This window comes from Chamaea fasciata, unplaced genomic scaffold (assembly GCF_029207755.1).
Source record: "Chamaea fasciata isolate MVZ Bird 193981 ecotype frontalis unplaced genomic scaffold, bChaFas1.0.hap1 SCAF_11, whole genome shotgun sequence".
NCBI lineage: Eukaryota > Metazoa > Chordata > Aves > Passeriformes > Sylviidae > Chamaea > Chamaea fasciata.
Window position 1 is genome coordinate 18104918 of NW_027094096.1, and position 22942 is coordinate 18127859.

Genomic DNA, 22942 nt, shown 5'->3' on the forward strand with positions numbered 1-22942 from the left:
CGCCCCGTGTGCCGCTGTTGCCGCCCCACCCTCCCATGTCCCTTGTGCCTGGGCTGGTGTGGGAGTGCCAGCCTTGAGCATGGGCAAGGACCAGCCCACCCTGTCACTTCAAGGCAGGTAGGTACCCCCCACTCCAGGGCTGGAAGGGTGACAAGGGCGTTGGATGTGCCTGGAGCCAGGCCCCCTGGACCTCCCCTTGCTGGCACTGCCCGGCACAGGGTCTCTGGAGGTGAAACAGACAGCCCTGCCAGCAGCCTGGCTGTGGGGCAGAGCCCTGATGTCCCCAAATGTCTCTTTTTCCCCACAGGCATGAGTGGTGGAACTTGTGTGGTGTCTTAGGGGCAGGAGATGGGAGACATGTGCTAGGTTCTCCCTACGCCTTCCAGTGTGGGAGGGCGGTTTTCTGTCAGCCCCCTCCTGGCCTTGTCTTGCAGTTGGAGTGGAGATGGGGCACAGCCGGCCCCTGCTGGTGTTCCCCTGTGGGGTATCCCTGCTGGGGACAGAGGCTGGTCCCCCTTGGGGCTGGAGGCTGGTCTTTGCTGCCTTGGGCTGCCTCTTGCTGAGTCACCCTGGCCATGGCCCAGAGGGTACAGAATAATTAACTGGAGGCTGTTCCCCAGATTAGAGGCTGATCTGTCTGAGCTGCAGCCCTGGCATCACTAATGCTGGGAAGCTGTTGGCAGGGAAAAGGCCTCGGGATGTGGACTGGGCAGGAACTCTCCCTGACTGGGAATGAGTAAGGAGGGAGGGAGGCCCTTTGAGCTCTTGGGGTAACCTGCTTGCCAAGGGAGAGAGGGTGGCACCGCAGCAGTGCCCTCCTGTGCCAGGGAAAAGGTACCACAGCATGCATTGCCACCAGTAGGTTTCAGAATGAACACGGGTTGACCCATCAGCCCGGCCGGCAGGGCTGGCCTGGATCTCCTGCAGGGGCCGTTGCTGTCAGACGTGGTGTTCCAAAGCCTGCACCCACCTGTCCCCAGCCCAGTTCCATGGCGGTGGGAGGCTGTGCCAGAGGCTGTGTGCTCCCTCCTGCGTCACCAGGCCCTCGGGAGCGGGTAGGGGCAGGCAGGTCTGGGGATGAAGGTTGTCCCGTTTCTGAAGGGTCCCAGCCCTTGTTCCTTGTTCGGGGGTGCACGGGGGCCGGGCGGGGCGGCGCTGTCCGCGGTGCTGGCACGGCGCTCTCCGCGGTGGCCGGCCTTCTTCCCCTCCTCCTCAGCCCCCTCCTCTTCCTCCGTCCATCCTCCTCCTCTCCGCGCCCCCTCCTCTTCCTCCATCCCCCTCTTCCTCTTCCTTCAACCCCCCTCTTCCTTCATCCTCCCCGGCTGCCTTCATCCCCCCTTCACCTCTCTCCTCACCTCCCCTTCCTTCTCTTCCTCCCGGCCTCCCTCTCCCCCGTTCTCCCCTTCCTCCCTCTCCCTCATCCTTCATCCCCCTCTGCCTTCTCTTTCTCAGCCTTCCTCCCGCACATTCTCCTCCTTTTCCTCCTCCTCTTCTTCCCGCCTCCCCCTCTCCCTCTCCCTCCTCTTCCTCCCCCACCAGTGACGTCTCTGGACGTGCTGCTCCCGGCCCGGCGCAGGCACCGCTCGGGGCTCTGGTACCGCTCGGGGCTTCGGTACCGCGGCCCGACCCGCCTCGGCAGCGGCTCCGGCGGGGCGCGGGCGCTGTCCGGGGCCGCCCATGCGGCCGGGGGGCGATGTGGGCGGCGCGGAGCCGGCGGTAGTGCCCGCACCGGGGCCCCCCCGGGAGCATGGGCTGCATCGGCTCCAAAACCACCATCGGTGGGTGAGCGACAGCGCGATGGGACCGGGCACTTGGGGGAATAGGGGGACCTAGGGTATGGAGGGTGCTAGGGGAACTTGAGGATGGGGAGGGGGGTGTGCAGGGGCTGCTGGGGCGTCCGGGGGGGCTGGAGGTGATACGATAGGGGTGTGGGGTCTACAGAGTCTGGGGGATATGGGAAGGTGGAGACCAGGGAGCTGAGGGGCTTCCAAGGAATGGAGTGGTAGTGTTTGGGGACTGGGAGGCTGTGAGAGCTGTAGAGTATAGGGAATTACGGAGGTGAGGGGCGGGGGGGGATACACAGAGAGAATTGGGGTATCTAAGTGTGTTGTGTATACAGAGAGCTTGAGGGCTCTGGAGGACTTTGGTACATAAAGGGTGATGTGGACTATAAATGGGGGGGGAGGGGGGGTTTGGGGGCTGGGTGTGCTGTTCTGGGGCAGCTGGGTAGCCCAGGGAGTGCAGGGAGATAATGGAGGGGAGGCGGGTGTGGATGTGTAGAGGCTGGGGCGATTGTAGAGGTTGGACTGCAGCTCTGGGGTTGGGGATGCAGGGGGGCTGGGAGAGGAGAGTGGGACTGGGGTGCGAGTTAGAGTTCTGAGAGGTTATGGGGGAGCTATGAGAGAGGTAGAGTTGTTCAGGGGTCCATTGGAGGCTGGCGTTTGCTGCAGTGTGTGGGGTGCAGCGGGGGTGCTGCAGATGTCCTGGGGGTGCTGCAGATGTCCTGGGGGTGCTGCAGGAGGGATGGGGGCTGTGATCAGAGGGTGTTCTGGAGGCTGGGTTCGTGGGGGCTAGGACAGTGTTGAGAGTGTTGCAGACATGCTGGAGGGGCCCCGGGGGTGTTGTTGCTAGGATGTCACCACAGGGTGCCCCTGCCCACAGCTGGGAGTGGGGGCGATCCTCTCTGCAATTTCCCAAGGAAGCCAGGGTGTACCCTCAGATGCGGGTGGGAGGCAGCAGTTTTGAGCTCCCCTGTATCGCACCTCACAGCTGGTTTACGTCAGCCAGGCCCACCTTGGTGCAGGGGAAATGAGGCTCTTGAGGGGTACCCCATCTTGGCCCCTTTGGGACTGGCCTTTCATGGCAACTGCATCAACAGGAGACCCCCAATGCTTGAGAGTCAGTGCCTGAGGATATGGGCACCCATCCATTTGAGGTGCCAGTGCCAGCAGGTCAAGCTATTTTAGCAAAAGATGGGTGCGGGTGCTTTTCTTGACCCTATTCCTTCTTGCTTCTTTCCCTCCTTACCCAGTGGCAGGGAATTGGAGAGGGGGATTTTGGAGATAGTGGAGGAGCAGCAGCCCCCTGCAAGTATGGCCCGGTGCTGTCTCTCTTCACACACCCATCACCTGGCACAGTCCAGCCTGGTCCAGCTGCCCCCACCCCTCCCACAGCAGCTGCCAAGCTGGGACAGGCGCCTGGTCCCCAGTGCCAGGCTAGGGACGTGCGTTACCGCTGACACAGGCGGAAGAGTTGCCCGGGCGTGAGTCACCAGTGCTGCAGCAACGAGTTGGGTCTGGTCTCAGACTGGACAAGAAGCTGCTGCCACAGGGTCAGTGGTTGGGGGACTGAGAAGGCAGCTGGGGAAATGGAGGTGCTGAGGATGGCCTCGGCTCTTCCTGCAGTGGCCGTGGACACGACGCTGTGTGTGGAGTGGAAGGAGGTGAAGGCACTGTCACCCCTGAGTGTTGCCCGCCCGCTGCCCCGGCTGGTGCGCCAGGCCTCCTTCGACAGCCAGGACTTCCTCCAGGTACCACCAAGCCCAGCCATGCCCGGCTGAGGTAGCCATGTGCCGGTGCCCTATGGTGGGGCACCCGTCCTGGCCATGGCCCTGCCAGCTTGCAGTGGCTCGGGGCTGCTCTGACGTCAGCCATGAGCCGGGCTGTATCCTGGGAGAAATCAGTCCACGGTGCCTCGTTGCCATGGCAATGCAATTTGTTGCGCGCCTCCAAATCCCACATCGCTTCCCCCGTGGCCATGGGCTCAGGGTCTGGCATGGCCGGGATAGCAATGGGGACATACAACAGGATGTCCTGGCATGGCGTGTGCTTCCAAGGAGTGGGTGCTGGGGAGCTCAGTGTGGTGGTCTTGCACATGCACGTGTGTGTGCATAAGCTGGGGAGGGCACACGTGTGTGTGTGACACCGTCTAGCACAGGGCACGTACACGTGTGAGCACACATAGGTGTGCAGATGCATGTGCGTGTACAGTGGAGTTCAGGTGCGAGTGTGCAGGTGTGTGTTTATGGTCAGTTTGTGTGTTTGAGCACCTTCCTCTGTGTGTGGGCACACGTGGTGACCTGAGCAGGCATGTGCAGGTGTGTACACAGCATACAGGTGTGCTGACACTGTGGGAGTGTGCCCTGCTGTGACCATCCCTCTGCACCCATGTATGCACCCATGGAATGTGTGGGTGCACAAATGCCCCAGACCCCCTGGGGTAGACACCAAGCAGGACCAAGCCCCCTCCTGGAGCGTGGGGCTCCCAGGAGGGGAATGGTGCCAGTGTTGTGACCACGGTGCCCACTCTGGCAGGTCAATGTTGAGGACACTGTCGAGATGCTGCCCAAGTCACGGCGCGCGCTGACCATCCAGGAGATTGCCGCCCTGGCCCGCTCCTCACTGCACGGTAACTGCTCACCCAGGGGCTCATCTGGGAAGGGGGGGGAGGTTTCCTGAGATGAGGAGTCTGGGCCTCCTGGGGGGGGCCTGGGTGTCATCTGTCTGGAGTTTTAGGGGGGCCCAGGGGGTTACTGGTGGCACTCAAGAGGAGGGCACGGAGGTGCCAGGCCCCATGGACTGAAGACAGGGAGTGCTGGGTTCCAGGGTAATGGGCTCTGTGGTGGGGACTTGGGGTGCCCCAGGACATGCTGACTTTGGGCCAAATCCCATAGGCATCTCGCAGGTGGTGAAAGAGCACGTGACAAAGCCAACGGCCATGGCACAGGGCCGTGTTGCCCATCTCATCGAGTGGAAGGGCTGGTGTAAGCCAGTGGAGTCACCTTCTGCCCTGGAGAGCGCCTTCAGCTCCTACTGCCACCTGAGCGAGGGCGAGCAGGAGGCGCGATTCGCTGCCGGTAAGCATTGCGGGCACGGCCGGTGGGCATGGTCCCCACTGCGGCCCAGGGCAGGGCTGGTGGGGTGGGTTGTTCCCATTCATTCATCTGTCCATTCATCCATCCACCCATCCATGGCACTTATGGGCATAGAGGTGCCAGAGCTGTGGGATTTTGGAAGCACCTCACTGCGGGTGTTTGATCCGTGCCTGTCCTGTGCCAGGTGTGGCAGAGCAGTTTGCCATCGCTGAGGCCAAGCTGCGAGCCTGGTCCTCAGTGGATGGGGACGACTCCAATGACGAGTCCTACGATGAGGACTTCATGCCCTCCACAGAGAGCTCCCAGCCCACTGGTAAGTGCCGGGGGGAGTGGGCAAGTTGTCCCACTGCTGGTGTGGGTGTCCCACCCCTAAGGGTTAAAGGAACGGGATGCCCACTGCCTGGCACATTCCCCAGCCTGGCCGCTCCCATACAGGGCAGTGCCCCTGCCTGGCACCCTGGCAAACAGTGTCTGAGCCAGGGATGGGAAAGCCCTTAAATGCAACAGCTCTGTGGTGCCAGAGAGTTTTGCTTTTCCTTTGGTGGTTACCAGTACCACACACGCAGCAATTTGTGGGCAAAGCAGGCACGGGACTGCTTCCAACCTGTGGGGCACAGGGCAGGGGGCAGCTGACATCCCTCAGCCCTGGACTGACCCAGACATCCTGGTTTTCTCACAGAGCTGACAGGCACAATGCCTGCCAGTGCACTGCTGCGAGACCTGCTGCAGGGCCACCTGTGCCAACTGGGCATGCGGCACGGCTCCTGTGAGCCCGAGAGCGACTCCTCGCACACCCTGTCCCCTGAGACTCTCTGCTCCAGTCTCTGCAGCCTGGAGATGGTGTCCCCCTCCGAACTCACTGCCAAACTGCTGGGCTCCCTGGGGGGAGAGGACCTGCTGCTGCCCAAGCTGCCGCCCCCAGCCAGTCAAAGTGCCTTGAGGGGCCTGGCACGGCTCCGGTGCCAGGACTCCCTCTACTCCGTGTCCTACGCCGAAGCCTGTCTCTCGCCCACGGAGGATGAGGTGGTGCTGAGCAAGGACTTCCCGCTCCGCCGAAAAATCTCTGACGTCGCCTCCTCCGGGGTGGCATCGCTGGAGGAGGAGGAGGAGGCTGAAGAGCCCTGATGCCTCCTGGGGTGCCGTGCCTCTCCTGGTGGGGGTCCAGGTCCCCTGTCGAAGCCCTCTGGCCAGACCCCACGCTGGGTGAGGGACAGGCACTGCCGCTGCTGCCCCTCGCTATTCGGGTGCAGGAGGGGTCCGGGGGCCACTGCAGCCCCCCCAGCCAGTGTGCCCCCACTGTGCCCCGGCCCTGCTTGGCCACATCGTTGCCCTCCTGGATTTTTGCATGAGAGCAGGGAAGGGGCGCAGGGAAGGGCTTGGGGGGGGGGTCTGTCCTCTGCCCTGACGCCCAGACGTGCCCCCCAAAACTGTCAAGACTAAATAAGTGGGGCTGGTTGTTCGCATGTTGTCCCCCAAATCACCTTGGGCTCCCCTTTTGGGCACAGTTCCCTCTCCCCCAATGGCATGGCTGAAACTCTCCGATCATCCTGTGGTGCCTCTACCACCCCAAGCCAGAGTGGTGGTGGGGGTTTTGGTGTGGGAAGGGCTTTTCTCCTCTCTCCCTGGCCAACTTTTATTGGACCGAGTTTAAAACTGTGAACTGCTGCCTTTGGAGCATGGAGCTGCTGGAGGGGTGCTGGGGGGCTGTGGATGTGCTGCGGTGCTGGGACTTTCTATACTTTTGTACATGCATGGGGCTGACACAGAAAGACTGCAGGGCCAGGTGGATGCAGCCCCCAGGCTGGGGGCTTTGGGCCACCAGGACAGCAGCCCCAATCCAGCCCTGCAGCAAGGGGTTCAGCCCAGCCAGGGGTCCCAAAATCTGCTGTGAGGCAAAGCAGGGTGGAGAGAGGGGGTAGGACGTGGGACTAATGTCCCTGTCGACAAGTCACTCACCCCTAGCAGGGAACCAAGTGCCTACATGAAGGGCGACCAGCCCCCCTGTCCTGGCTGGGAGTGGCAACCCCCCGGGGACCCCCCAAGCCCATGTGAGGGGTTCCAGGCACGTCGTTTGGGGGAGGAATGCCAGTTTTTGCCAACGCTTGCGCACCCCTTCCCGCATGGCACTTGTTCTCGTGGGGTCACTCTCCCCCTGCATGCAGCTCCTCACCCAGCCCAGTTGCTGTTCCCTGTCCCCACACCCCGGGCTGCCCCCTAGCACCCACTGCACCCCTGCTCCCCTGCATCCCCCAGCACCCCCATCAACCCCTGCCGGACACAGCTCCTGTTCTCCCTCCTTGCCATGGGGTGCCCGGTGTGGGGCTGGACCACCCTGCCCTGCATCACCGAGGGGCTGCAGGGGCCAGCAGGCCCAACACCATGCTGATGGCTCCCTGCCACTGTTTCCACTTGCTCCTGGGGGCAGTGGATGCTCCCCACGGTACTGGGATGCGCTGGGGGGTGTGGGGTGCCTGTGGACGGGTGGGGGGCTTTGCTCTGTGTGTGTGTGCATGTGCACACCCGGGGGCGCATGGGCATGTGCACGCATGTGCATATCTGTGGGAGCTGCCTGAGCCCCCTGCCCCGCTGTGGCAGTACCTGTGGAGTATCCGTGGGGTGCCCACACCATGGCACCCCCTCCTCCATCCTGCCAGGTCTTGAATAAAGTCAATTGTGCGAGCGCTGCGCCGGGCGCCTCTTCTTGCAGGTGGGGGGGGGGCACCTCCTCCCCAGGGGGCCAGGGGGGTGGCAGGCCAGCGGTGGCAGGGATGCATCCCCCTCCGCGGCCCCACAGGGTGACGGAGGCCTCGTCCCTTATCTCACATTCCTACGGACAGGGTGCCTAATTATGGGCATCTAACGCTGGTGGCTGGCTGGCGGGCGGGCGGCTGGACCCTCCCCACTGCAGGGCCCTGGGGGGCGCGGGCAGCAGGCGCCATGGCATCTCTCAGCACAGCCTCCACGTACCGCGCCGAGCTCCTCAGCGCCTACGGGCAGGGGCACAGCGAGCCCTGCTTCGAGGGCAACCGGCTGCATGGACCCTTTGGGGCACAGGGACAGGAGGCATTTGGGTACCCAGGTATTGGGAGTGGAGGGTGGGGGAGGCTCTAGGTGGCCCTGCTACCCTGAGGGGAGCCCTGCTACCCTGGGGATCGCCCCGCAAGGGATATCCAGCTTACCTGTGCCTGGAGACTGTGTGGCCCTCCCCCCAGCACAGGTTGGGAGGGCTGGGAGGGGAACACTGACTGCCCCTCAGGTGCCCCATGGCTCTCTGGACTGTCCTCCAGCTCTTACTCCCCAAGTGCTTTTGTGCTCCTGCTGTAAGTCCCCAATAACCCCAGTGTCCTTGCTGTCCCCAGGACCACCATGCTGCCTCCTCCCCCTCCCCAGACCCTTCTGATCCTCCTTTTGTCCTCAGAACCCCCCATAGCTTTTCCTCCCCAACCCAGAACATCCAGGCTGCCCTTACGTCCTCAGCTCCTCTGTGCCCCACACCCTTTGAGGTCAACTGCTAGGCCCCCGCTTTCTTGTACAGCTCCAGTAACTCCAGTGTCCTCTTGCCCCCCAGACTTTCGTGGTCATCCCCAGTGTCTTCATCCTCCTCTACCATCCCCCTGCTGTCCACATGTTATCCAGTGTCCCTGGAATCTTTCAGTGCCCTCAGGTGCCTCCCGACTACCCACTACCCCCCCAGTACGCCCATTCCCCTAGGTCCCCCAGTTCCCCCTGCAATTCCCGAGCACCTTCAATATCCCAAACTCACACTGCCACCTGCTAGCCCCAGCCCTCACTCCCCCAGTGTCACCAGACTCTCCCACACCTCCCTGTCTGCTAACCCTTGGCACTGTGGCCCCACGCCCAGTAGCTCTCCAATGCCTACAGAGTCCCCAGGTGCCATGTACCCCTGCAGCCTGGGCACCTGGGTGCGTGCCCAGGGTGACACCTACCAAGTGGTGGCCGACGTCAGCCAGTTTGAGCCCCCTGACATTGTGGTGACCACCTCCAACTGCCATGTCACCATCCAGGCAGAAAAGGTGAGGCACCCGAGGGGGCTGCATCCCCTCTGGCCGTGGCACAATGGGGGTCCTGTCCCATGACACCCCCTCCTGCGAGTGGCGGGGATGGGGTGGTAACTGGGAATAGCCCTTGCTAGCACTGGGGTAAATGGGAGCTATTGCACCTGTCCTGTACTGGCATAACTGGAAACTGTCCTCACTGAGAATGGGACAACTGGGAACTCCTGTTCTATTGCATTCTCTGCTGGAGGTGGCAAGTGGGAACCATCCCTGCTGGCACTGCAGTAGCTGGCATTTACCTCATAAGCTTGGGCAGCAGAGGCCTGCTTCCTGCTGGCAATGCAGTAACTGGGAATTGCCCTGGAGTCACTGGGATCTTTCCTGCTGGAGCCAGGGTGACTGGGAGTTGCCCCATTAGAAGCACTGGGGTAACCGGGAACATGCTGTGGAACCCACCATGCCACACGGCGTTCCACTGCACCGGTGGTGCCTCCCTGCAGGTGGCTGAGGATGGCACCGTCTGTGACACCTTCACCCACAAGTGCCAGCTGCCCGAGGACACGGACCCGCTGTCGGTGAGCTGCAACCTGACTGAGGCTGGCACACTGGTCATCACCGTCCAGCGCCGTGGCAGTGCTGGCCGTGGGCAGCCCCCACAGCTGCTGTACCGCAGTGAGGCCATGCTGTGAGCAGCTCTGGGTGACAAAAGGCTCCTTGCCTGGAGCAATGCCAACCCCAGCACTGTGGTGAAGCTCAGCTGGTGCCCACTGGCTGTGCCCCTCTCCACCTCCAGCCCCATAGTACTTCAGCTGTGTTTATAAAGTCTTTTTATTAAATTAATATAAAAATCTCTGTATTTACATGGGGAAAGGTGCATGGCAGAGAGGCAGCAGGACCCCCTGTTCCCAGCCAGAGGTGCTGAGCACAGGGGGCAATGCCCACCCATGTCCCCGTGGACACCCCAACCTGATGCCCCTCTCTGCCCCATGCCACTCCAAGAAGGGACATTGTGGTGCTCATGGAGGGTGTGAGGGCAGTGGCCATTCTGGGGGGCACCAGGGGCTGGGGAGGTACAGAGGTAGCAAAGTGGGAAGCCCCAAGAGCTGGCAGGTAGTTGGGAAGCAGGGGCTGGCTGGGGGGCATTTGGCTGGTCCCCAGCCCAGGGAGGGGGCAGAGGCACTGGATTGAGGGTGCCCACTCCTGTGCCGAGTCTGGCATCAGTGGGCTCAGGGTGGCCACCCCCCGGCACCTGCCAGGGGGCCCTTGTGGCTTCTGGGACACGGGGGGGGTGGATCTCAAGGGTCTCACTGGCCCTTGGGGGTGTCATCATCATCGTCGCCCCCAGGACCGGCCTCGCGGGGCATATGGTGGTGCTGGTGGCGATCCCAGAGCTGGCGCAGGGCGGTGGTGTCGGCCTCGGTGGTGCTGGCGGTGCTGTCGCGGAAGCTGGCGAGCGGCGGGCGCACCTTCACCCCCTTGCCTGTCAGTGAGCCCTCGATGGCCTTGCGCAGCTGCGGGGACCCCAAACCCATGGGCAAACAGCTCCAGGTGCTGCTCTGTGTCCCTCCAGCCTCCCTGTTCCCTGCTCACCTCCTTGAGGGTCACCATGCCCACCAGCCGCCCAATGCTGGTGACGAATGCGTGGTCCAGGCCCAGCAGAGAGAAAATGGTGTGGGTCTGCAGGAAGAGGGGGCTGAGTTGAGGGTCTGGGGGTTGTGGGTGGGGGCCTGGGGTGGGGTGTGGGCGCACCTTGTGCAGCGAGGTGTGCTCCACCAGCTGGAAGGGCGCGGGGTCGATCTTGGCACTGCTGAAGTCCACCAGCTGGTCCAGCTGCTGTTCTTCCCACTCCAAAATCTGGGGAGGTGCCATTGGGCAGGGTAAGGGGATATGGCCTCCCCATAAGTGCCAGCAAGGGCCCTCCCATCCTCCTTACATGCAGTCTTATGCAGAAATCTGGGTTATCCATCCCCTACCTCCCCATGCCTGCCTCATGCTCTGGCACCTCTTTGGGATCCCTCTGAGCAGAAGGGTCCTGCCTGTCTCTGCCCAACCTCTTACCTCTGCTGGAGTCATCTTGTCACCCAGAATCATCTCCTCCTGCAAGAGAGGTGTGTTGGAGCAGGCCTGAGGGTGGCAGGCAGTGCATGCCGGCTGCAGGCAGGGTGCATCGAGGGTGCAGCGAGGGTGCAGGCAGCACATGCAGGCAGGGCACAAGCGGGGCAGGGCAGGGTGCAGGCAGGGTATGGGCAGCACATGGGCAGGTCAAATAACATGATTGGTTGGCAGGACATCGGTCACACTCTGATTGGCCACAGTTGGACAAGCCAAGCTTGTGATTGGTGGAGAGAATGCAAGGTGTGCCGTGATTGGCTGAGCAAAGTGGGGCAGATCCCATGGTTGTGATGGCTGGGAGGCTCCACATCCCAGTTCCTGGGAGGATGGTTTCCTTGGGATGGGGAGGATGCACACCAGGATTGGTTGGATGGAATCGTCACTGTCCAAGATGGACTACACAGACATAGGCCCATGGCGATTGGCCAAGGAAAATCTTGCCAGGCCCCTGATTGGTTCAGAGAACTCCTGCCAGGTTCTGATTGGCTGGCAGGAGCTGTGCCCAGGCTGCAACTGGCTGCAGCTTACCACAATGGAAATGCGGACGCGTTTGGCCTTGTGATAGGCTGTGCCCTGGGCCTGGCCCGTGGGAGAGACAGCAGTTAGGGGATGGGATAGGATGAGATGGGATGGGATAGGGTGGGGTGGGATGGGGTGGGGTGGGATGAAATGGGATGGGATGGGGTAGGATGGGATAGGGTGGGGTGGGATGGGGTGGGGTGGGATGAAATGGGATGGGATGGGGTGGGGTGGGATGGGATAGATTGGCATGGCACAGAATGGGTAGAAATTGGATGAGATGGGGTGGGATGGGATAGAAAATGACGGAAGGGGATGGGATGGGACAGGCAGGGTTGAACAGGAATGGAAAGGGATGTGACAAGAACAGGCAGGGCTGGGAGGGGCCAGGCAAGGCCATTCAGGGATGGGAAGGGATGGGCAGGGCCAGGCTCTCACCTCGGTGGGCTCTGTGGCGGCGTTGGCACAGAAGAGGCTCTTGAGGGCGATGCCAGTGTGGTCAGTGCTGCCAACTGCGGGTGGAGGGGAGGTGTTAGTGGTGGGGGCACAGCAGGGCCAGGGGGCTGTATGCAGACTCACCTGGGGGGCTGTCAGCTGGGCTGCTGGGCACCCGCTTCAGCGCTGGCTTCAGGGGTTTGCGGAGTGCGGGGCGGGCAAGGGAGCCCGAGGAGGTCTCTGTGCTGATCTGTGAGGAAATGGGGTGGTGGGGTGATGGTGATGGGGCCACCCTGATAGGGCATCCCCCGAGATGGTGTCACCCCTCACCTGGAAGCGGATGCTGGAATCGGAGAGCCGGTGCCCATCCTCGGACAGCACCTTCTGCCGCAATGTCAGGAGCCGGCGGTGGGGGCTGAGCTGGCTGCTGAGCAGGGCCCCCACCTGCGTCCGCTCAATGGAGCCCAGCAGGATCATGGACTCTGCCAGACACAGCAAGGGGCCACACTGGCTCCTGGTGTTCCCTCTGACACCCACCCACCACCCTGGCATACTCCACGGCTGCTGTGGATGCCGGCAGAGTCCCTGCCTATGTCTCACCAGCTGACTCCACCAGTGGCAGATTCTTCATCTTGGTGCCGTGCAGGACCTGCTGCAGGTCCCGGTACTTGCAGTTGAGGGTGACATAGCGGATATCCCGCACCATGATGTCCTCCACCCGCACGTTGTATTTCCTGCCCAGGGACAAGAACAGTGGCCTCAGAGCAATGCCACCCCCTCCCCTTGTGCCTGATGAGGGCTTTGGGGTTGGGACAGGGGACACAAACTCACTCGTGATGGCCCCAGCCCAGCTCAGGGAGATAGGGAAGCTTCTTGATGCGGATGATGCTGTCGTAGAGGGAGGGTTGGAGGCTCTGGGCAACGGCATTGGCCAGGATGACAGCGATCATGACAGGGAGGATGTGTGAGATCTGCCCCGTCAGCTCGAAGACGATGACGGCAGTGGACACCGTGTGGGTGACAGCACCCGACAGTGCGGCTGCCCCTATGGCCACCATCAGGAGACAGGGTGGGGTTGTCAGGTATTGCCCACCAGGCTAGGTCCCCACCCTGGGTTCCCCCTCTAGGGCATTCACGTCTGGAGCCCTTGGGACCATATGGGGACATCCCCAGTGGTGGTATCACTCCCAATTCCAGGGATCATCACTTCAGCTGTGAGGCAGCATCTCTGAATGATGCGCAACATGGTGTCCCCGTTCCAGCTCAGTGCTTACCCACCACGGCGTAGCCCCCCGGCACGATGCGGTAGATGTTGCTGTCTGTGTGGATACCATCAGGGAACCAGGCTGCCATGCTCTCCCCCACCAGGCGCCCAAAGGCTGCCCCTGCAGGCAGAGAGGGGCTGGGAAGGGGCACAGGGCTCCCCCAGCACCCAGCCCAGCCTTGTGCCCTCTCCTCTGGCTGATACTGCCAGGGAAGGGGACATCTGGAGGAACCCATAGGTGCCCAGTTTGGGCTGAGAGGTGGCTCCCTCCTCCCACTCTGCCCACACAGGGTGCAGGGCCTTACCAATGACGAAGACAGGCATGAAGGCTCCACAGGGCACTGGGATGGTAGTGGCCAAGGCTGACATCCAGAACTGTGGGGCGGACACCCATTAGTTGCCCTCCTTGACCCAGCCCTGCCTCCTGCCCCTGCTGTGACCCTCAACTGAGTGCTGTGGAGAAGCACGTGGGCACCACACCCTGCAGTGGGGCATGGGCTCCTCCCAGGGGCACCCTGCCAGCTCCTCCCTGGTGGCACTTGGTGGCTTCTGGCCAGCACCTCCCTGGTGGCATCTAGGAGCAAGCAGCCAGAACCTCCCTGGTGGCAAATTGGTGGCTCCCAGCCAAGATCTCTTTGATGGCATGCCAGCACCACCCAGCAAACACCTTGATGGACTCTTGGAGCAGCCACCCAGTGCCTTCTGGTGCCACCTTTCTGGTAACAATCTGGCAACTCCCTGATGCCATCCAGGAAATCCTCCCCATAACCTCCTGGTGGTACCCTGGGGATGACAGGGGAAGTAGGCACCCACCTTCATGAGGATGAAGACAACAAGTGTGACGAAGACATTGGAGCGGGGATGGTGCCAGGCCTCCAGAATGCCCAAGTATTCAAACTCATCACTGATCCCCTGCTTGGCCCACGTCTGGTTGTCAAATAGTGTCACCAGGGTGTCCTTCTGGGTGAGCTGGTGATGGGCAGGGGTCAGCTGGGGCTTGTGGTGGCCCTGGGGTGGGGACTGGTGTGCCACCCCATGGCAGGTACCTGGCCAGCCATGAACTGTCCAAAGCCAGGCGGGAAGGTCAGCGTGGAGATGATCAGCGTCACCAGGGCAGGGAAGAGCAGGCGCCTGGCAGGGCGGCACAGGGCAGAGGGTGATTTTGGGGCAGTCCCAGCTCCACCACCCTGCTGCTGGGAACTGCTGGGCACCTACTTCTTCATGAGGAAGCGGTTGATGGTCTTCTGGCGGCGCATGAACTGCACAATCTTGCGGTTGAGGTAGACAAAGAGTGCGCCCCCGAAGCCGCTGGCAATCCTGGGCAGAGCCAAGGGAAGAGGTGTCCTGCTGCCACCACCAGCACCACCAGTGCCACCACTGCCACCCCTGGGGCCATGGGATGGGTGCTGGGATGGCCGCACTCACCCAATGACGGCAAAGGCAGGCAGTTCCTGCAGGTCGAAGGGGAAGTCGAGGCGGAAGCGGGTTTTGAACAGTGCCGTGATTGTCTCTGGAGGATGGTGGGGGTCAGTAGGGCTGGGCACGGGGACCCCTGTGCCCTCACCCTGCCTGAGGTACCTTCATCCTTGTTCCAGACAGCAAGGACACGGAAGATGAAGGCGCTGAAGGTGGCAGCGAAGAAGCCACGCCAGTAGTTGCGGACGGCAAAGAAGGTGGAGGTCACCTCGATGCTGAAGAGGACACCTGGCATTGGGGGGAAGTGTGCAAGGGAGGTGGAGAAACCTGGACAGGCCCCCGGTGCCTGGCATGCTTCCCACCCTGAGTCCACACACGTGCACAGCCCATGGGGGTCTGGCTGCCCCATGGATACACTACAGGGCAGTTCAAGGGCTTCCCTGGCAAAGCACGTGGCTGGTCCCAGCTGCGCACAGTGGATGCAGCACAGTGGGCCGAGCACGAGTCTGCATGAGCAACAGGGCAGCACAGGGATGCGGGCAGCGACAGGAGGGGTGGCATTGGGATGGAGTGAAGTACACACAATGGACAGACAGACAGAGAGGGCAGCAGGCAAAGGGCAAGGAAAGAGTCAGACACATCACCAACCTACGGGCAGGGCTCAGCGGGACTGGAGTGGGGAGCTCCCTGGAGCGCAGGGCGGCAGGGGAGAGGACAAGAGCAGACGTTACACATCTGAGAGGATGGTTCCCGCTCCTCCCTTCCTCCTCCCTGCTGAGCAGCACTGCCCTCTCCCGTGCCAGCTGTCCTGGGGGTCCTGCTTGACTCTCCAGGTGGACCCTGCTGCCTGGCCGGGAGGTGTGGGGGGTGTGGGGAGGCCCGGGGTGACCCTACCTCCGATGGGGGCGGCGAAGCAGCAGCCAACACCGACAGCGCAGGCAGCTGCCAGCATTTCAATGTTTCTTGCCTCATTCTGTGAGGGAGACAGGAGTGAGTGGGCACTGCCCCCCCCAACCCTAGGCACTGCCAAACCTGCTGATGGGCACAGGTTGGTCCTCCTGGGGCCAGCCTGCCTTGCTCACCTCGTAGAAGCCCCCAAAGAGGGAGAGGAAGCGGCTGAGCAGGGCTGCGCACATGCTGGCGATGTGGACAAAGGGACCCTGAGAGGACAACAGGGGACTGAGGACATTGCCCTCGGTGTCACTCCCTGGCCCCCTGCTCACCCTGCCCTGGCACTGCCCTCACCTCCTTGCCCAGGGGCATGCCACTGCCCAGGGCACATGTCAGTCCTATCACCTTGGCCACAAAGGTCTTGAGGGTGAGGTACTCCTTCAGCACAACGCCCCGCAGGATGGTCTTCATCTCGGGGATCCCTGAGCCTGGTGACATGGGGACAGCCTTGACCAAAAGCCATGAAGGGAGGACACTGCCCCACAGTTCTGGGGGGTAACCCCTGATGCTCTGCCATACCCCACTGCCACAGGGACATCCCAGAGACATCTCTTCCCACAACTGGGAGGAACAGCCCCATAATCATGTAGGCACAGATTAACCCACAGCCCCATGTGGACCCCAATCTCATAGCCCCCAGGAGACTCTCTGAAGATCAAGTCCTAGCTCTAGAAAGACCCCTAAGCCTGCTAGCCTCATTGCCCAGGAAGACATCCACCCCGTAACTCACAGGAGACTCTCTGAAGACCTCTCTCTCATAGGCCTTAGAAGATCCCCAAACCCATAGCTCAGGATGACATCCAAACCACAGTTCCCAGGCGACCCTCTGAAGACCAGCCCATATCCCTAGAAAGAATCCCAGGACCCCCAGGGAGACAGCACAGCCTCTCCAAGGCACAGCCCCAGGGATGAACACCCCATTTAGGCTGCAGGCAGCTCCTTGATGCCCTACCCACAGCCTGGGGGGCAAGGATCTGGGTGAAGCCAGCTGAGAAGGTGATGAGCACAGTGGGATAGGTGACCCAGGCCATGTACTGCAGCAGCACGTTGGTGTCCAGGCCCCCGTACATCCACTTCTGAGCTGTGGGAACACCAAGGCACAAGGCATGGCCCTGTAGCATGGCCACTCCCTGCCCTGCCATGGCCCCAGGAACCCACTGGTACCTGCTTACCTTGGAGGCATGTGGCGATGGCGAAATCCATGGCCCAGCTGACCAGGGCCATGACCAGTCCCAGCAGTATGAGGAAGACCCAGTCCTCACCCACCTTGGAGATGAGGAACCTCTGGCACTGCAAGGCGCAGACTGTAGACACAAGGGAGGGTTCAAGGCTGGATGCCCCAGGGATGGGCACACTGACGTGGCAGAGCCAGGCTGGCAGCAAGAGCAGTGCTCACATCCAGCAGCACTGACCCAGCACTGCTGGCACTGTCTGGTTCTGGAGCACTGCTGTGTCCAGCTGTCACAGCCAGCTGACTGTGCACAGTCACACACGGCACCACTGGCCACGCACCTCCCACCAGCACAGCCTCCCTGGCATGGCCCCAGGTAGAGGGGCTGAGGGCCCCTGGTCCCTGCAGCATGCCCGGCTATTTCGGGCCATTGTGTCCCAGCGGGCAGGTGGCATTGTCCTCGGCGCCGGTGTCCCATGACAGCCACAGAAACTCTACCCGCACCACCGTGGCGGGGTGGGCAGCCTGTCCAGGCTGTGCCATCGTGGGGCTGTGCCCACCCGTGACTCTTACCACGACAGGGGGCACAGCGGCCCTGCGTGTACTCCAGCAGCTCGGAGGGGCGGCGGGGCCGGGGCGTGTCCCCCTCCTGCAGTCGCAGCCGGGCTGCCTCATCCTTGGCAAAGGTGCCCAAGTCCTGCGTGTAACGCCCATACATCTGGGGGAGAAGGAGCAGGCAGGGGTGTTAGGGCGGCTGCTACCCCAACCCCTGCACCCAAGTGGGGAAACTGAGTCAGGGGAGCAGTGGGCATACCGGCATGGCCTGCCAGGTGAGGGAACAGGCATGGCATCCCAAGGCAAAGGGGTGGAGGCGCCTGTGGGAGTGCCCGGCTGCCCTCCAGGGCGTGGGAAGGAGCCAGGTAGATAAGGTGAGTGTGGATCGATGGTGATTGTTTTGCCCACATGCCCAAAGCAGGCAGCTGAAATGTTGGTACCAGTCTCTGGCCCTGCCCAGGTGCCCCAGGCACTGGACTGGGCTGGTGGAGGGTGGAGAAGGGCCCCTCCAGTGATGGGAGCGTGGCCAGCTTGGCCAGGAGACTCTCTGAGGGCTGGTATTTGGCTTGCGCTGGCACTCCACAGGCACCACACCCTGACATTGCTAAAAACAAGGCTGGGATATCCCCCCAAAAGCAGCCTTGCTAGGCCATATGTGACATGAGCTGGCTGGTCTCACCTGGCAGCAGGGAGGCAAGAGCACAGTGAGGGACAAGGATGCACCCCCAGATCCAGGAGAGGGGGAATACAACATCAAGCCCAGGGTGGTCCCTGCGCTGTGAAGAGGGGGTTTAGGGATCAAAGGGGTGCGAGCGGCTCTGCGCCCACATAGGGACCACATATGGATCACCCCCCTTTCCTCAGGTGCCTCCTGCCTGGCTGTGGCACGTGGCATGGCCCTGGCAGGGGGTGGGCCTGGCAGTGCCCCCCGTGCCGGCCAGGAGCTCTTTGTGCCCGTCCTCCCCGCTGAGCCGGGGGCATTTGTCCCGCACTGGCGGGCACTGCCAAGGACTCGGTTGCTTGGTTTCCGCCTCACTCCCCCCTGCACGACCTGAATGCCAAGCGCCAGAGGTTGGCCCGGCACAAAGGGAGGCTTCAGGGCCGTGGGGGCCCTGCCAGGCTCCCACGTCGGGACAACGTGAGCCCCATGCTGATGGTGTGCCCACCCGCCGTGCCGTGCCAGCGCAGCGCGTGGCTGCCCGGCCGGGGCGCAGCCGCCCTCCTCCCCGGCACGGCCCCGCCGGCGCCCGGCACGGGGGCAGCGCCACGGGTGGGCACCGCGCTCGGCACGTGGGCAGCCCAGCCCCGGCTGCTGCCGGCACTGCCCACCCCGGGTGCCCGGGTCCCGTTCACAGCCCCCTGGCTTGCTGGCAAATGACGACTCCCCGTGGGGCCGGCGGGAAGGTGCACTCCTCGCGGGGCAGCGCTCCTGCCCAGGTCCCTTTGGTAGACAGCAGAAAGCAGTCAAAGCGGCGCCAGGTGGATTCCCTGCTGTCTAATACCCGGGTTGTGCCCAGCAGCGGGAGGGAGGGTGGGGATGTAGGCAGGGAGAGGAGGGTGAACTAAGTTCCATTGCTGACCCTGTCCTGGCATGGATTTCCCCCAAACTCCTGCTCAGCATGGGCTCAGTGGCTCCTTGCCCTGTGGAAAAGAGCTGGGGGGAAAGGCACGACCATCTTGAGGGGCCAAATCCAGCATCAGCTGTCAGAGGAGGACCCCAGCCCCGCACGGGGTCTTGATTTCAAAGGCTCCCTTTGGAAAAGGCTTGTTTGCTCTGGAAGATTAAATGGGCCGGCACCCCAGGAGTGCTGTCACCCTGCCAAGCACTTGCCTGCCTGGCCCCACTGCTGACCCATGGCCAGCCCAAACCAAGACAGAAGCACCCCCAGGCTGAGTGCCCCCCAAACCAGCTCTGTGTCCACCACTTGGGGCTGTGCCAGGGGCTGCCACACTGTCCCCCCAGGTGCTGGGGCACATGATGGGATGCCCAGTCCCAGGGGCTCCAGCCTGGTTGAGGGTGGTGGGATTTATTTCCCCTCTGCCCCACTTTGGAGCTGACCTCACTTGTAACAACAGGGATGCAAGCAAAGGGGCCATGCCACCTTGCTGCCACCTGCCACCCTGTGCCATCCCATGCCACCCCTCTGCCCCATGCCACAGCCCCACAGGCAGGACTTGGGACCCCCATGGGTGTCCAGTGCTGAGCAGCCACAACTACTGTGCCCACAGCCCTGGCATGGCTGTGAAGACCAGTGGTGGGCTCTCTCCTTCCTCCTCCTCCTCCTCCTCCGCTTGGGTTATTTTTCCACAAAGGCCTTTTGAAACACAAACAGCCCCGGGACTCCGGCCTCTGCCGTGAAGCAGCTGAACAATCACAGTGCCGGGCGGGCAGGGAGCGGGCACAGGGGGGGCTGGCGGGGGGCACTCGGGGACACGGGCATGGGCCAAGGCCACTGTGTTGGTCCTGGGCTCCTGCGCTGCAGGCACCGGCTGTGCCACAGCCCCTTGGGCACTGCCAGCCCACGGTGCCTGCTGTGCCTGGGCCATGCTGCGCCTGGGGCAAGCACTGGCATCTGGTGCTGCCGTGTGCCCATGCCAGCCTGTCCCACAGCACTGAGCTTGCTTGGCAGTGGTGCCCACCTCCTCATGGCCAATGCCAGCCAGCCTTCCCCCCCAAATTTCCCCTAGGGGAGATATTTAAAGGCAATGGGTTGGGGGTTCCTCTGGGCTGGCAGCTGGCAGGCAGAGGCCAGGGGGTGTGTGTCACGCTGCCCGTCTTAGCCGGGCTCTAATCACCCTGAGCGGCTCTGCAATGAACAAGGGCAGTTTGTCAGGCTTAATCCCCCCCATGGGGCCTGTTGCTCCCTGCCACAACAGCCTGGCATGTCAGGGGCACTGGGGCTGATGTGCACCCCAGCACCCTCAGCATGCCAGGGGTTCCCACAGACTCCTGTCCAGCATGGGGACCCCAGAGTGGGATGCCTGGGAAGACCTTTAGGTCTGGGGGCCCAAGACGCATGGCATCCCAGGGCTGGTGAAATCTGAGGAGGGGAAGGGCATGGGGTAGGGACACAGGCCTTTGGACATGGCTGGGCACAACCCTGCAGCCTGGCTGTGATGGCTTGGCTGTGGGCACAAGCAGCAAGAGCTGTCTCCAGGCTGTCCAGCTCAGACCAGCCCATGCCAGGTTCCAGTTGGATCCTGACACTCCTGGCAGGTGCTGGCAGGAGCTGGTAGTGGCTCAGATGTATTGGGGAGGGCTGGGCACTCCTCTTGCCCAGCATGTGCCCAGGCAGCTCCCAAAATGCAGGTGTGAGGCTATGGGACAGGAGCCCGCACCCAGCCTCACCCACAACCCCCAGGCACTTCCACGAGCCTCACTGAGCCCAGAGGCCATGGGGATGGGCACCATGGAGCGCTCAGGATGTGGGTGCTACCCTGCCCAAAGAAAAGGAGGGCAAAGTCTGCTGGTGCCGAGCACGGCTGCCCCGATGCCAGCCCAGCGTGCCTCTCCCATCACGCGCTGCCCGCAGGCTCCTCCGCCCCACGGTGCCCGGCTGGGATGGCCTCTCTGCTCACCCACCGTGACCAGGGCGCCCAGGGGGGCCGTCTGGACCTGGCGGCAGGGAGAGGCATTGCCACCGCTCACCCCTGCTCCTGCCCCCGACTGCTCCCTGACTCAGCCCTGCCGGGAAGGACCGTGGGGTCAATAAGGTCGTGGGGATGACGGCACAGCCGCGGCTCCCACGGCCAGCTGGTGTCCTGCAGCCACCTGAGAGCGGCGGTGCAGGGGCAGCTTGGGGTGAGCACTGAGGGGCACTGCCAGAAGAACGGTTTGGGTGCTGGGAAAGGCGATGCCGAGGGTATACAGAGCAGCAGTGCCCTGACGCTGCCCCGCGCACCCATGCTGGGTGGGTAAGGCTCAGCAGGGCCCGCCTTGCACACAGCAACCGGCTCAGGCTCTCTTGGGCAGCCGTGGGCACGACAGCTCTGTGGCCACTCAGTGTCTGCTCCCCTGCACACCTCCCTGGCCCTGCCTGTCCAAATGCCTTTGCCAGGGCAAAGTACCGTCCGCCTTGGGCACCGTCCCAAGCGGAGGCCGGGGAAAAGCACCTTTGCCCGTGATGTTTGAGGGCCGTGGGCAGCGGAGAGCAGTGGAGTGACTGGGCACATAGCGGGGAAGGAGGACACCCCAGGACAATGGGACACCCTGGTGCCAGTGGGGAGGCCCCTGAGGAAAAGGAGTTGTAAACATGGGGCTAAGGTTGCAGGCGGGGGAGATACCTTATCTCGAGGGCAGAGAACCAGGGACACGCAGTGCGAGGAAGAGAAGCGTGCCCTGCTGGCGCCTCTGGGAGCCCCCCACAGGGTGGGCATCCTTCCCAGTGATGAGGGGTGTAGCCTGGGGGTGGTGAAGTGTGTGCAGAAGTCCTGCCCTGGGGGTGGGGGTTCAGCTAGGCTCCTCCACAGCGGGAGGGGGGCTGGGGGTGACATCCCAAACAGGAGACAGCACCCCAAACAGAGCACCGCGGAGTTCTGCCGCCCCTGAGCAGGGCAGACCCCCAAAATCCCCGGCTGCTCCATCAGGTCCCGTCGCGTCCTGTGCCACACCGGTGCCCGGTGCCCGCCCGGTGCCCTCGGTACTCACCAGGGTCTGCTCATATTGCAGCGCCCGCTGCGCCTCGCTCTCGGAGGCCATGGTGCCGCCGCTGCCGCCGCTTCGCTCCGCGCCGTCCCGGTGCCGGTGCCGCTGCCGGTGCCCGCGGCGGCCGCGGCTCCTCCCGGACCGCGCGGGGCGGGCCCGGGGCACTGCCCGGGGGAGGGATCGGCCGCGCTCCGCCTCCGCCGGCAGCGCCCGGCACCGGCGGCGCCCGGTACCGGCACCGGCGGCGCTGGGTACGCAGTGCCCGGCTGGGTCAGGCGGAGTCCGGCCGGAAACTCTGTCCTATGGCGGGACCCCGTCCACCGGGGCCTTTGCCCGGGATGGCACTCGTGAGCAACCAGTGGGTGCAGGTGAGGTTAAAAGCTGGCGTGGGTGATGCGACCAAGGGCAAACTTCCCCCGGGACACAATGCTCCCTCTTCCCACAGGTACAAGGGGCTGGCGTGGGGCTGGGCGCTGCTTCCCTGTGGGCTCCCCCTGGTGAGATGTGGGAGGACCGTGCTGGGGCTCTGCAGACCGTCACCTCCAGGCTCATGGCCATGCCTGGCTAGGGGACAGATTGGTGGGGGCAGGGTGCCTGGGGTCTGCCTTGTCATGAAGGGCACAGGGGCACCTGTCAATGCCCAAGGAGGGCAGGGCACCTTGGCTCTGTGGGGCTGTCACCACCCCAAAGCTGTCAGGGGTGGTATTCCTTACCCTTATGCTGTGCAGCGTCCCGGGACTGTCAGCTCCCAGGGAGAGAGGTGGGCTTCACTCTTTGTTGCTGAACTCGCTGGGCAGTAGGGGCTCAGTCCTCTCCAGAGAGGCACACGGGTAGAGCTTGGCACCGGCAATCCTTGGGCAAGGCGCTCCAGCATGGCAGGCTGGCTGCCGGGACCTCTGTCTCACCGCTGCCACAGGCTCAGGGGCGACCGAGGCAGCTGGCAGGGCCACGCTCACCCTCCTCCACAGGGCACAGGATGGCACCT

The 22942-nt window shown here is 63.1% G+C and overlaps 3 protein-coding genes across 4 annotated transcripts; 2 read left to right on the forward strand and 1 right to left on the reverse strand.

Annotated features, from left to right (window-relative positions):
* Positions 1-1381: 1381 nt before the first annotated feature.
* On the forward strand, positions 1382-7547 carry FAM131A (family with sequence similarity 131 member A). Its single transcript, XM_066193881.1, is given in 7 exon segments — positions 1382-1733; positions 1735-1778; positions 3405-3529; positions 4314-4407; positions 4673-4855; positions 5058-5186; positions 5553-7547. Coding segments are annotated over 7 exon segments (1077 nt in total). The 5' UTR covers positions 1382-1677; the 3' UTR covers positions 5999-7547.
* A 188-nt stretch (positions 7548-7735) lies between these two features.
* On the forward strand, positions 7736-9729 carry LOC136295140 (heat shock protein beta-7-like). The gene is made up of 3 exons (XM_066193504.1): positions 7736-7952; positions 8756-8907; positions 9390-9729. The coding sequence occupies exons 1-3, from the start codon at positions 7811-7813 to the stop codon at positions 9576-9578; spliced, it is 483 nt and encodes a 160-aa protein (XP_066049601.1). The 5' UTR covers positions 7736-7810; the 3' UTR covers positions 9579-9729.
* Positions 9702-22082, reverse strand: CLCN2 (chloride voltage-gated channel 2). Of its 2 annotated transcripts, XM_066193502.1 has the most exons (24): positions 21961-22082; positions 17331-17475; positions 16759-16890; positions 16539-16667; positions 15881-16014; positions 15718-15795; positions 15530-15608; positions 14798-14923; positions 14645-14729; positions 14435-14536; positions 14266-14350; positions 14033-14146; positions 13525-13594; positions 13230-13340; positions 12787-13000; positions 12556-12689; positions 12286-12437; positions 12100-12205; positions 11959-12032; positions 11530-11580; positions 10948-10986; positions 10639-10743; positions 10480-10566; positions 9702-10400 (listed from the first exon to the last, which is right to left on the reverse strand). In XM_066193502.1, exons 1-24 carry the CDS (start codon positions 22009-22011, stop codon positions 10194-10196), a joined length of 2610 nt encoding a protein of 869 aa, XP_066049599.1. In that variant the 5' UTR covers positions 22012-22082; the 3' UTR covers positions 9702-10193. The 2 variants fall into 2 exon arrangements, with proteins under 2 accessions (XP_066049599.1, XP_066049600.1); XM_066193503.1 differs by lacking the exon at positions 11530-11580 and having other exon boundaries at positions 14033-14188; positions 21961-22073.
* Between the last annotated feature and the right edge of the window lie 860 nt (positions 22083-22942).